A 14,583-nucleotide genomic window follows, 5' to 3' on the forward strand; every position below is an offset into this window, starting at 1 on the left:
AAAGGAAAAAAAGAGTCTGAATACTTATGTAAATAAGGTATCTGTTTTTTTTTTTAAATACATTTGCAAAAAATTATAAAAACCTACTTTCGCTTCGTCATTATAGGGTATTGTGTTTAGATTGATGAAGGGGTAAAAAATCATTTAATCCATTTTAGAATAAGGCTGTAACGTAACAGAATGTGGAAAAAGTCAAGGGGTTTGAGTACTTCCGAATGCACTTTATGTGTCCAGGAAACCGTCCCTACACGTGTCGGCATGTCTGAAGTAGAGAACAATCATACCAAGTGGCTATTCATCAAATGCTTTATTACAAACCAAAACAGTACTTATTCAGATATTGTACAAATATACATTTTTCACTCGAGAAGGAGGTATGTACATTGCCTTTTTGGTTTACAACAACTCAAAGTAACTGCATGATGTTCTCAATCAAAGAAAATCGAGTGAGAGAAAATTTTTTTCCCCTGTAACGGTGTTGGTGTGAAAAGGTCTTAACGCAAGCGGGACACAGAAAGCACAGTATAAGAAAGTGCAAGGTACTTATGATTGAATACTTAACCCAAAGGAGTAAACTCAAAAAGAACAAAACAATATATAAAACGTTCCTTTTTTACAGTCATAGCATTTGTTTTAACTGTAACATTTTTCTGTACAAGATTATCATTTATATATTTATATAAGCATTGAGGCAAAAATACTGTTTTGTTCTTTCTCTTGTTAAGTATCTGTGACATGCATATCCATCATTTTTCAGCTTTGGGTGGATTGTTTCTCCCTTGAACATTACACTGTATGTATAATATCAAAGGTCCCATCACTCAAACCATAGTGGAGATCTTTAGAGTAGACAGACTATTGAATGACATCAAGATGCAAGTTTTGTACTAGCTAACCTATGGTAATGTCCTTTTGGAGTCGATACATGGTGAAAGGGCAACGTAACGCCTGTGGTTCACGTTATTCCAATCCCCAGCATGGTTTGGAGCATTCCCATTCCTCCTGTCTGCCAAGCAAGACATTCCAAAAATTGTGGAAACCCTAATGATTCAGGACACTGAGCGCTCCACCAGGGGAATTCACAGAGCTACTCAGATAACTGGAAAATCAATACCGGTGCGTATCCTACCCCATCAAACGGCCGTAAGAGCCACATTCAATCATCGGCCTCCCTGTATTGGCTTTCAGGGGTATAATGGGAAATTCAAAGGGGGTTGTGGTGGGTAATCAGGCGCTCTCCCTCAGGTGTCGTCCTCTTATCTCGCCACTCATCCGTCTCCTGGTTTAAAGGAGCTTTTCAACCAGCAGTGGGCAAGCTAGAAGTACTCAAGAGAGTCACCGAGACAAAATTGCTGCTTTCTTTTCGCTCTTTGAACTGCCCACGATTCATGAGATAATCTCATCGTCACAACTGGCGTGACTTTAAAAAACTACAATTATTGATACAAATTAATCTGGGTGATTTCAACCAGGCATGAATGAAAATATAGGTTAATGAACCTTTTTCAAGAAGTATAGACTCCCCCGTCCTGGTTTGAACCATTTCGGAGGCCAGAGTGCGAGTGCGCTCTTATGCTATCTGCACCGCTGGACGAGAAGAGCACTCCCTCCTGGGTGATCTAAGATGAGTGTGCTGGGTTCTCCTGGAGGGCAACACAGCATCAGTCACTCCAAATACCTCCTGACATCTCATCCATTACATTGTGAGTGAGCCAAAATAACAGGGGTGTCTCTTTGGGAGGAAGCTGTCATAACACTGAATGACCAATGTGCTACTGCGTAGAGCCAGAGAAGACTATCGCTAGGCAGAAGTCACGCCTTTGGATCAGATGAGAGCTCAGGCAAAAGTTGACATTTAAGTCAGAGAGAAAGGTAGGGCATAATCCAACACTTTCAGGCAGGATATTTGACTGAGTTTGAGTGTTGTTTAAATTCTGTTTGGCCACCATGAAGAGACTTTGATGGAATGATTTGAGTTGGACTGAAACTAGTATGACTACATGGTTAAACAAAATCACTCAAAGCTAAATCACTCCCGCGAACACGGGAACATTGCCTTTAAATTGAAATCAAGCTATAACGCGGATCTTCCGCGTTACTTCTGCGATAGGGATTGAATCCAGCCCTTTATATACTGCACGGTATAGCAACACATTCATAAGTTAGTTCATTAATTTGGATTAATGGAAATGCTATTAACACAACACAAACAAAAACAGAAATGCCATTAACAATCTTCAACAAACATCAACAGTGGCACTTTATCGATAGGGCTTATGTTCACCCCTTTAATAACAATCCTTAAACATTCTGAAGGAATCTGAAATAAATTAAATAGAAAAAAAGCAAACGTAAAATATTAGACAGCAATACATATCACAGCCATTAATAATCCCCTATGATGACCACAAAGTCATATCTTCCTATGGGCTTAATTGACGCAGACCATGAACATGGGAAGATAACGTTACATATGTCCAGACTTGTTGAGTGTATAGTGCTGGATGCACAGGAAACATGGAAGCAAGGGAAATCAATATCGATATGTCCATGTTGCTGCGAGTGACCCATGTGCAGGTGGATAGGGTGACAAGTGACGTGTCTAAGTGGTGTCTATTACTTAAGCTAGACCATTTTTGTACAATCACAGACAAACATCCCTCTTGCATGAGCAGCAAACTTTCATCCACTCTCATTCGTGTCGATCGATCGACAGATCAATCGGTGCCCCCCCCCCCTCCTTACTAAACCAATCACCATGCCTGCTGGCCTTGGCGGGAATCCCGGAGGAGAATACATGGAGGTGTGTGATGCCAGCAAAGCAGCCTGCGAGATGTTGATTGGCTCTGTGTGGCGGAGTGTGTGAGTGTGGTGCTCAGGCAAGCCTGGGAATGCAGGCGTTTGGAGAGCGGTTTACTTTTCCTGTCTTATTATTTTTTGTCTGCCATCTGGTTTGAGCTGGTTGGTAGCAGGTATCAGGTGTCGTGAGACAGCCAGACACCCTGGCCTGATCTCTGGAGAGCTATGCCTGTGTATCTCCTTTGTTTGTTATTTTCCAGCCCTCTGTTTGCTCTCACTCCCTCCCTCCCTTCGTCCATAGCCCGTTCCTCTTTCATGGCTCTGTCACTTCGGTTTTTAAAATACCTCAACTCTACTCAGGGTCCTCCCCTTCTTCCACCTCAGAGGATGATACACATCACTGACCTCGTCAGCAAAATCAGGCAAAAACACAATGAAAGTTCTGTTGTCAAGGGATATCATGCGAACAAGAGATTTCGCTCTGTATTGTTTGTACAGGAGAGGGTACAAAACCTCTTATGAAAATCTTCCCTTCGTAAGAGTGCACTCAATTATACTTTTAGTTGGCGATGGTATGGCTGGTTTTCACAGGGTTTCTGGGGGCAGGCTGGGGGTTGCTATCAGCTGTGTACTGTGGCTTCTTGTGTCTGTCTGCGTCTACTCCCTCCACTACTCCCTCCCCTCCCTCCCTCCCTCCTAAACAGTCTGGAATGCCTTGGTCTGGGCAGGGATCATGACTGGCGTTGCCCCCATGCGGGCCAGGTTCCCGGGGCTCAGTTTGGGGGGAGGGCTGGGCTTGGCCGGGGCTGTGCGGGGCTCAGGGGTCTTGGGGACCACCTGTGTGTAGGCAGGGGGCTGTTGGGGGAAGCTGGTGGGCTGGCCGTTTTCATTGAGGGCGGCCACGTCAGGCAGGCGGGCGCGGGGCCCCCGGGGGGCAGTGGTGTGGACCATGGACTGGGTGGAGGAGGTGCCTGAGCGGGAGCTTCCAGAGCGGGACGAGGAGAGAGAATTGGGCTTCACCAGTTTGGCCTTGGGAGCCTCCGCGTCCTCCCTAAGACAGAGACAAAGACATGTGTGGCTCAGAACTTCGAAGGATGTCACTCAATGAAACAAGATAATATTAATTAAATGACAACCTTCCACATAATGCACAGTGAGTGCATTATAAGAACATCTATAATGGTTTAAATGCATATCGCATTATAACGCACAACACTATGTCTGCATCCATAGAACATTATGAACTTTTACGTCTTCATATAAAACCGATATGTATTCTTTGCAGTAACAGCAGTAGCTGGCCAAATACATGGTACTCTGAATGACTTAATAACTTGTATCCCCTTCTTACAATGAACCCTAGTTAGGTCAGGTTAGGACAGCACCTCACCGACACATGCTTAATTGTCACTACGTCATTAGCAACCCCTCACCTTCTCTAATTAAACATCAGTTTGACCTCAGACTGTGTGTGTATGTGTGTACGAGTATGTGTGCATGTGTCGCTGCTAATGCTCCATATGTAAACAGGACAGAAGTGACTGTCTGCTCCGTGGCTCTCGACCTTGCCGTGCCACTCCATTATTGGTGCTTAGCCATCCCCCTGTGCCTGCAGAATTCAGCCTGACACTGCCAGCAAGCAGCATTATCAGACATAATTTAGGACACTGGGAACCTGCTCTGAGGGATGGGGAGGAACCTGCTCTGAGGGATGGGGAGGAACCTGCTCTGAGGGATGGGGAGGAACCTGCTCTGAGAGATGGGGAAGGAACCTGCTCTGAGGGATGGGGAGGAACCTGCTCTGAGAGATGGGGAAGGAACCTGCTCTGAGGGATGGGGAGGAAAGGGGAGTGTATACACAGGCTGGAGAGAGGATCCTGCTCTGAGAGGTGAGGAACCTGCTCTGAGAGGTAAGGAACCTGCTATAAGAGATGAGGAACCTGCTCTGAGAGTTGAGGAACCTGCTCTGAGACTTGAGGAACCTGCTCTGAGAGGTGAGGAACCTGCTCTGAGAGGTGAGGAACCTGCCTTGAGATGTAAGGGACCTGTTCGGAGAGGTAAGGGACCTGTTCGGAGAGGTAAGGAACCTGCTCGGAGAGGTAAGGAACCTGCTCTGAGAGGTAATGAACCTGCTCTAAGGGTTGGGAACCTGCTATAAGAGGTAAGAAACCTGCTCTGAGGGATGGGGAGGAAAGGTGATGGTATACACAGGCTGGAGAGAGGATCCTGCTCTGAGAGGTAAGGGATGGTGTAGCTGTATTGGAGCTACAGTACCTGGAGGGGGATGCTACACAGGCTGGAGAGAGGATGCTACACAGGCTGGAGAGAGGATGCTACACAGGCTGGAGAGAGGATGCTACACAGGCTGGAGAGAGGATGCTACACAGGCTGGAGAGAGGATGCTACACAGGCTGGAGAGAGGATGCTACACAGGCTGGAGAGAGGATGCTACACAGGCTGGAGAGAGGATGCTACACAGGCTGGAGAGAGGATGCTACACAGGCTGGAGAGAGGATGCTACACAGGCTGGAGAGAGGATGCTACACAGGCTGGAGAGAGGATGCTACACAGGCTGGAGAGAGGATGCTACACAGGCTGGAGAGAGGATGCTACACAGGCTGGTTTAAGTGGTGGTGGTATTAACACTTGTGTAGGTGGACTGAGAGTGAAGTCAAGTCCTTTTTTGTACCAACTAGGTGAGGTTTGTTCCCACCCCATCTGTTTATGTATTTACTTTTTGTTATTTCTGATTCAATATGTTCTGTGTTTTTGACTATCTGCAAATTAACTTAACTATCCTAAATGTGTGTGTTTGAGCATGATTGTGTGCGAAAGTATGTATGTGTGAGTGATGCGCGTGTGTATGCGATTGTGTGTGTATGCTTATATGCGTGTGCATGTGTGTGTACCTGATCTCGTTAGGGGTCTCCTCCTCCTCGTATTTCTTCTTCTCCTTCTTGCGGAACACCAGCCAAATGATGAGAATGATGAGGAGGACGCCGAAGGACACGCCCACCACGGCGCCCGCCACCACACCCATGCCCCGCACATCTGAAATGTACACAAAGAAAGTGATAGCTATTACTGTCCTACAGATCATCTTTGGTAACATTAATGGAGTTATAATATGAGACAGTGTGTATGTAGGTGTTGGTTATAGCCTGGGCTACTCACAGTGCACTTTGACCTCTACGGTGCAGCTCTCCTCTCCCACATCGTTGCTGGCGGTACATTTATACACCCCAGCACTGTCCTTGGTCAGGTTCCTCAGTGTCACTATCTCGGAGTTCTTCAAATCTTACACGAGAACAGGACAAGGTCAAATCCAATCCAATTTTATTTGTCACATGCTTCATAAACAACAGGTGTAGACTAAGGCTGAGATATTGTATTTTTTGGTATTTTATTAGGATCCCCATTAGCTGTTGCAAAAGCAGCAGCTACTCTTCCTTGGGTCCACACAAAACATGAAACATTACATAATACAGAACATTAATAGACAAGAACAGCTAAAGGACAGAACTACATACATTTTTTTATCAAACTACATACATTCAATCAGATCAAGCGTTAACCGGCGATAGCAGACAGCCACATACTGTAGCGAGTGTTTTGGTGGTGTTGGAGGTGGAACTGTGTTGGAGCTGTCAAATCGGTGAGCAGCTGCTCTTGTGATCATTGTCACGAAGCCACACCCGCCCCACTCACGTTAGAAGTTCAGAACGAGAAAGTGTAGGGTGTATAGAAATAATTACACCTCAAATTGAAAAATCATTAAACAAATTAATGAGGATTTTTATCATCATAATGGAGGTGTAGATTACATCTCACATTCCAATGTTAGAACTTGTAAACAAGGCTGCATGGAATTTCTGTTAATGTGACTCCGTGCAGCCAATGGTAATGTCCGCTTTAGGTATAATGCCAGGAGCCGCTTGTGGATTTGACAACTCTAACACAGTTCCACCTCCGAAACCGCCAAAAGAACCGCTATGCGGATGTCGGCTAAAGCAGATCTGATTGAATAGAGTCCTAACAGTGAAATGCTTACTTACGGGCTCCTTTCCAACAATGAAGAGTTAAGATAAGAAATAGAAATAGTGACATGAGGAATAAATACACAGTGAATATCGAGTAAAAATAACATGGCTATATACAGGGAGCACCAGTACCGGGTCGATGTGCAGGGGTACGAGGTAACTAAGGTAGCTATGTACAGTACATATTGGTAGGGGTATGAAAAATGTATGCACTCACTAACTGTAATTCGCTCTGGATAAGAGCGTCTGCTAAATGACTAAAATGTTAAAAAAAAAGTAAAATGTAGGGGTAAAGTGGCTAAACAACAGGATAGATAATAGACAGTAGTAGCAGCGTGTGAGTGTGTGTGTGGTGTCAGTATACGTGTGTGTGTGTTATGTGTGTGTGGGCGTATGTATTGTATGTGTGTGTTGGGATGTCGGTGTAAGTATGCGTGAGTGTGTGGGTAGTAGTGTCAGTGCAAGAGAGTTGGTGCAAAAAAGGGTAAATGTGGGTAGTCTGGGTAGCCATTTGAATAGTTATTTAGCAGTCTTGTTTAGCAGTCTTATGGCTTGGGGGTAGAAGCTGTTCAGGGTCCTGTTGGTTCCAGACTTGGTGCACTGGTATCGCTTGCCGTGCAGTAGCAACGAGAACAGTCTATGATTTGGGTGACTGGAGTCTTTGACAATTGTTTGACACCGCCTGGTGTAGATGTCCTGGATGGCAGGGAGCTCGGCCCTGTACTCCCCACCCTCTGTAGCGCCTTGCGGTCGGGTGCCTTGCAGTTACCATACCAAGCGGTGATGCAGCCAGTCAAGATGCTCTCAATGGTGCAGCTGTAAAACCTTTTGAGGATCTGAGGGCCCATACCAAATCTCCTGAGGGGGAAGAGGCGCTGAGGTGCCCTCTTCACAACTCTGTGGGTGTGTGTGGACCATGTTAATTCCTTAGTGATGTGGACACAGAGGAACTTGTAGCTCTCGACCCACTCCACTACAGCCCCATTGTTGTGGATGGGGGCGTGCTCGCCCCTCCGTTTCCTGTAGTCCACGATCAGCTCCCTTATCTTGCTGGCGTGGAGGGAAAGGTTGTTGTCCTGGCATCACACTGCCAGGTCTCTGACCTCCTCCCTATAGGCTGTCTCATCGTCGTCTGTGATCAGTTCTACCACTGTTGTGTCATCAGAAAACGTAATGAGGGTGTTGGAGTCGTGGGTGAACAGGGAGTACAGGAGGGGACTAAGCACACACCCCTGAGGGGGCCCCATGTTGATGGTCAGCGTGGCGTAAGTGTTGTTGCCTACCCTCACCGCCTGTGGGAGGTCAGTCAGGAAGTCCAGGATATAGTGCGGTACAGTGATTGTGATGCAATTTAAAGTTTTTTTTCAACTATCAAATCCAGAAACACTATTGCAGGTGATGGTTATGTGGAGTGTTTGAACTTTGAACATTCATCGAATACATAAAATTTGATATTTTAAGAAAAATGGTGATAGCTAACAATGGAAATAAAGTTAAACTAATTCAGAGTGACCAAACCATGATCGAAACCATGGTGTCTCTTTTATATGTTACTGCAAGGTCACTTTCATATTGTTTCTTTGGATGTGTGACTCAGTTGGTAGAGCATGGTGCTTGCAACGCCAGGGTTGTGGGTTCGTATTCCCATGGGGGACCAGTATGAAAATCGTATGCACTCACTACTGTAAGTCACGCTTGATAGTAGCGTCTGCTAAATGACTAAAAAATTGTAAATGTAAAAAATGAGTAGTACTGTTCCCTGTTATAGACTGCTTTTTGGACCAGTCATTTGCCCAATCCCAAATCAACCTCTAGCCCCTACACTTTAGGCACTTTTTGTAGATCTGATTGGATTCAATAAGCATCTGCAATGTAACATTAGTTCTACCTTCCCCTCTGATACACTAGGGGGAGTTTTCACTATATTACCTAAACTACTCAATCCTAGTAAATCTACAGTACACAAATACATAGGGCGTCGGGCTGGTGTTTGATTTGGGATTGGTAAACTCAGTCCTTTGCTGTAACAGATGTGACTGGCCAGTTTCCCAGAACAGGTAGGTACATGTAGATAAGGGAGTGTTATTTACTAAGAACTTGGCCGAGTCTGCATGGGAGAAATGACTCTACCAACACTTGTCACTAACACTAACTGGACATGTGAACAAGGTCAAATAAGGATACTGGAGATGGTAGCTTTGCATTGAAATTGGCCTGGCATTCTGACACACACTTTAATTACGTACAGTATGCAATTTCCAGCCCTTAAAGGGGATCTGGAAATTGCTCAATTTGTTTGTTTTTCTCAAGTAGGAAATCTTAGTTGGAGTTTGAGTCAGTGTATGACAAATCTGATTTATGACAGACTTGTCATCATGTCTTGAAGGCACAGGAAATATATCCACACACACAGAGAGAGCATGCAGTGGACTAAAGGGTTTACCTATGAGGGCCAGTGGGGGCAGCTTCCCCACGTACTTGCCCTTGTCCAACAGCCTCTCCCATTTGTAGTTTATGGGGTCAGAGCCATCTGTAGACTTACAGCTCATCTTAACGTCACTACCCTCCAACAGCCTGCCCTCCATCCAACACCGCGGCTTAGACGGCTTTACTGGGGACAGAGAGAAAGAGAGAGACAAAGACATTTTTGTGTTAGATAATAACAGGTTCATATTTCCCACAACATACCTTTAAAATAATCTTATCCACAAATGTTCTCGTCTTGAGTCCTTGGACTTAAATTAAACTGTACCTAAAATAAACCAACAGTGATCTTGTGTAATGGTTCATGTTCTGTATAAAAAAAGACTAGAAGGTACATTAGAAGGTGTGAGTGTTGTCAGAATGAGGGCTTCTGTAGTTCCACTGGTGTTGCTGCTGTGTGTGTCTGGGGCATCATGGGCTCAGGGAGAGAGGGAGGAGGGGAGTGAAGTTCACTATGAGAGCCAGAAGACCAAAACTTCAGACAAACAGACCACCACCCAACCTGACATCTGGACTGAGCTGAAACACCTGAGAGACATAGTGCACAACCTGGGAACCATCATGGTGGAACAGAGAGTGGAGCTGAGCATCACTAAGACTGAACTGACGTTCTATAAAAGCCAGGTGGAGGAGCTGAAGATGTTGAACACAGGTAATATGTGAGTTATATTTCACAATGGGCTGAATTCTAAATTGAGATCTGTGTACACCATTCAGACTTCCATGTAAGTCATGCATTGATGTCAATGGGAGACTTGCACAATTAGAATGATACCCATTATGTATGAAGTGTACCACATACATTCAGTCATATATCATAATACTGACTGAATGTTATTTTAGCCATGGGGACCAGACTGACAATCAGTGAGACCAGACTGACAATCAGTGAGAAACAAGTGAAGGAACTAAAGAGAGAGAACACAGGTTGTAATGCATAATGTAGCCCAGTGTAGCTCAGTTGGTAGAGCATGGCGCTTGCAACGCCAGGGTTGTGAGTTTGATTCCCACGGGGGGCCAGTATGAAAAAATGTATGCACTCACTAACTGTAAGTCGCTCTGGATAAGAGCGTCTGCTAAATGACTAAAATGTAAAATGTAATACTGTATGTTAGCTTTGAGATAGTGTTATATTGACCAGCAGAAAGCCAAACATATCTCATATTATTGGTTCTGTTTATACAATTACAGCACAAGCAGCAGAGCTGTCAATTATTTGGAACAGACTGACAAACGGTGAGAAAGAGGTGGAGGAGCTGAAGGGAGAGAATGCAGATATTGTAGCTATCCCGAATCTTAATAGTAGACTTGGTGGTGTTGATCCAATTAAGACTAATGTAATGGAGGCCAGGGTGACAGTCAGTGAGAGAGAGGTGCTGGAACTGAAGAGACATAATGCAGGAGAGAACATAAAAATCCTAGAACTTAGTATGTTGTTACAATTATGCTCTTCAGAAACCGATTACAAACAAGACTAAATGAATAATAATAAAAATGTCTTCTTAATAAAATCCTCTTAGATGTAAAGCCCCCTGTTTAGGGGACCTGCGTGGTTCTGGTACCGGTTCCAACTGACATTTTGGCTTATAAATCGATCTGTGGACACCGTAGATCGATAGCCCTGGTTCCCATGGACACAGTAGTATATTTCTTTATCCTGTGTGATGTAGGATGTGAAATCTGAAACCACTTGAAGCTGGGATGTCCCTCCTACCATTTAATTCGCTCTTCTGACTGTCCATCAACTCCTGGCTGAACCCTATCTCACAGCCACTGACAAAGCACATGCCTGAAATCCTTACATTTAGGTTTCATTTTACATTTACGTCATTTAGCAGACGCTCTTATCCAGAGCGACTTACAGTTAGTGCATAGATTTGTTTCGTTTTTTTCATACTGGCCCCCCGTGGGAATCGAACCCACAAACCTGGCGTTGCAAACGCCATGCTCTACCAACTGAGCTACCTCCCTGTCGGCCATTCCCTCCCCTACCCTGGACGACGCTGGGCCAATTGTGCGCCGCCCCATTGGTCTCCCGGTTGCGGCCGGCTACAACAGAGCCTGGATTCGAACCAGGATCTCTAGTGGCACAGCTAGCACTGCGATGCAGTGCCTTAGACCACCACGCCACTCTGGATTTTCATCACTGTAGCACATTCAGAGATCGATTTATAGACAATCTAAAATAATGTTTTTAACAAAATACACTTTCTGTTTGTCATAGATGGACAAGATTAATATGAGATGAAAGGCGAGTTCCTAACGAGTTCAGGAAGCCAAGCTAGAGCTCTGAGACGTTCACAGCGATGTGGGCAGATGTTTTGATCAAGAGAGACCTTTTGAAAATATGAAGATCTTCTCTAACTAAACGTACAAATATGTATTTTACAGTTATAAGGAAGGTGAAATCTTATAGTTAGTGGTTTTATAATTTGATTATACTATATTAGAAAGCATATGTCATTTCAAGCCTTATTCATACAGTTTTGTTGAATAGGAAATACATATTATCAAAATGTTTCATATTTTTATCGTATTTGTACTGTGTACTTGAGCTTGTGTCCTCAAAAGTGACTACACCTCAGCAATTTATAACTATTTTTACCAGAAAGGTGAGATTTTAACCTTTCTTCGAGTATGCTGCATTACTAGTTATTGTTTATGCCCCTCTCATTATAAATAATTACTTTTGGGGATTACGTAGATTACATTTTCGATTACATTTAACTGGTTCTAAATCACTTTTCTCACACTAAACATGTTATTACTACTTTGGTATTATATACAGTAAAATATATGCAATATTACAAGATATTTGTTTGATAATTATCACAGACATACTATATAATAATACATGAACTGTGTCTCCTCTCCATATTGACAGGCAAGTTGACAAAGTGTAGTCAACTTTGTTTTTAGGGCAGAACATATCTGATTGGTTTCTAAAAGGTCAATGGGCGGAGTTTAACAGATGCACAACTATTGAAAACATGGTGGCGGTTTGAACTGAGAATCTTGTAAATAAAACTTTTAGTTACAAGTCGTAACGTTTTCAAATCATTTTTGTGTTACAATAGTCAGATAAATGTGACAATATCTCTAAGATACAACTGGTCTCCTGACTTGAAGCAAAGAGTCAAATGTAGCAAGCTACAAACAACATGCTAATCAGAGCAAGCTAGCTATCAGATTATTTTGCCCTTAGAACAAAAGTTGACTACACTTTATGTCAATCTTCTATTGGCAAGACAGACCAAAGGTAGCGTTCTTCACTGCTCTGACTGGTACTGTAGGACCAATCAGCAGTCATACTACTCTGACCTACAGCAAAGTCTTCACAAACATCGGAAAGGCTTACAATAACATTACAGGTACCACATTGTGTATCCATTTAAAATATTTGATGATTATTTAATTATAGCATACTGTATATACTGTACATATGAATGAATATACAATATGATTTTTTTGTCATACAGGTATCTTCACAGCACCAGTAAAAGGAGTCTACTACTTTAGATTCACTGCCTGTGGTATCATGGATACATGGATGGGTGTATACTTGTATAAGAATGACCAGAGAGTAATGGTCACATATGAAAATGTTGATGCTGATGGGAATTGGGAGTATGCATCTAATGAAGCTGTCCTTGAGTTAGAGGAAGGAGATGTCGTCTATATGCGTCTCCCTTCCAGCGCCAGGCTGTATGATGATTACTCAAATCACTGTAATACCTTCAGTGGCTTTCTGCTCTTCACCATGTAAATTATGTCATGTTGAACAGAATGTGAGTGTTAGCAAGTGTTTTGCCCTGCTATCATTAAAAACATTCATTAAGTATTTACTCTATGTCTGTCATTACTGAGTGCTTACAGCAGTATAAAGTAATCTACCAATATGAAATTAGCAATAATGACCAAGTTGACTGGTGCATCACTAACAAGTCTGAGGTCATAGAATGTCCTACTAGATAGACCAACCAGCATGTTAAGTCTCTAGACTAGAACTGTATGTACATGAACCAGTGGTTCTGTTGTATTTTTGGTACTCTATAATTACCGGTTCTCTCACAATAACTTCACAACATATCTCCCTATGAACAAACTTGATCAAGCACGCGTACACATTTAAACCATGTTTGAGAAATTCAATTTTTATTAGTCCAGTTTAAAAGGGCAATTTAGTACAAGACTAGGCTTAAAGGGACGACATGATGCCCACTGGAAGATTTAATTGGAAACGCTTATTTTCGTCTATATATTTTAATACAAAACATAGAAACCCGCTGTTTTCACATTTGATGTTGGGGTGGTGCTGGAGATGATGAATATGAGGTTGAAAAGTGGTGAAATGTCCATTTAACCGCTCCAGTATGTGCAACCGAACACTGATGAGTTTTCGGACATAAATTATATTATTTTAAACGGTGCTTAAATGTGTGGATGAGAGACCAACCATGTTCATTCCCACTAATAAATGCATAAAAAGTTTACAATGTCTCTGTCATTTCTATGTGCTTCCAGATTGATATATTGTAACAACCGCATATCCCCAGATACCCATACATTACAGACACTGTATTCCTCCAAAGATCCACCGTCATAGGATGCCACCTTTCCAACAAGTCAGTTCATCAAATTTCTGCCCTGCTAGAGCTGCCCAGGTCAACTGTAAGTGCTGTTATTGTGAAGTGGAAACGTCTAGGAGCAACAACGGCTCGCTGGGAAGTGGTAGGCCACACAAGCTCACAGAACGGGACCGACGAGTGCCGAAGCACGTAGTGCGTAAAAATCGTCTGTCCTCGGTTGCAACACTCACTACTGAGTTCCAAACTGCCTCTGGAAGCATCGTCAGCAGAAAAACTGTTTGTCGGGAGCTTCATGAAATGGGTTTCCATGGCCGAGCAGCCGCACACAAGCCTATGATCACCATGCGCAATGCCAAGCGTTGGCTGTAGTGGTGTAAAGCTCGCCGCTATTGGACTCTGGAGCAGTGGAAACTCGTTCTCTGGAGTGATGAATCACGCTTCACCGTCTGGCAGTCCGACGGACGAATCTGGGTTTGGCGGATGCCAGGAGAATGCTACTGTGCCAACTGTAAAGTTTGGTGGAGAAGGAATAATTGTCTGGGGCTGTTTTACATGGTTCGGGCTAGGCCCCTTAGTTCCAGTGAAGGGAAATCTTAACGCTACAGTATACAATGACATTCTAGACGATTCTATGCTTCCAACTTTGTGGCAACAGTTTGGGGAAGGCCCTT

General features: G+C 43.6%; 1 protein-coding gene across 1 annotated transcript in view; it reads right to left on the reverse strand.

Moving 5' to 3' along the window:
- Window positions 1–288: 288 nt before the first annotated feature.
- The window catches only part of LOC121579252 (CXADR-like membrane protein), a 128,261-nt gene continuing 113,966 nt past the window's right edge, over window positions 289–14,583 (reverse strand). Inside the window, exons 4-7 of the mRNA XM_041893691.1 lie at window positions 9,283–9,450; window positions 5,974–6,096; window positions 5,709–5,850; window positions 289–3,850 (exon numbers count right to left, since the gene is read on the reverse strand). Coding sequence (XP_041749625.1) covers window positions 3,496–3,850; window positions 5,709–5,850; window positions 5,974–6,096; window positions 9,283–9,450 — 788 coding nt within the window. The 3' untranslated portion in view covers window positions 289–3,495. The remainder of the gene's footprint in view (window positions 3,851–5,708; window positions 5,851–5,973; window positions 6,097–9,282; window positions 9,451–14,583) is intronic.

This window comes from Coregonus clupeaformis, chromosome 13 (genome assembly GCF_020615455.1).
Source record: "Coregonus clupeaformis isolate EN_2021a chromosome 13, ASM2061545v1, whole genome shotgun sequence".
Lineage (NCBI taxonomy): Eukaryota > Metazoa > Chordata > Actinopteri > Salmoniformes > Salmonidae > Coregonus > Coregonus clupeaformis.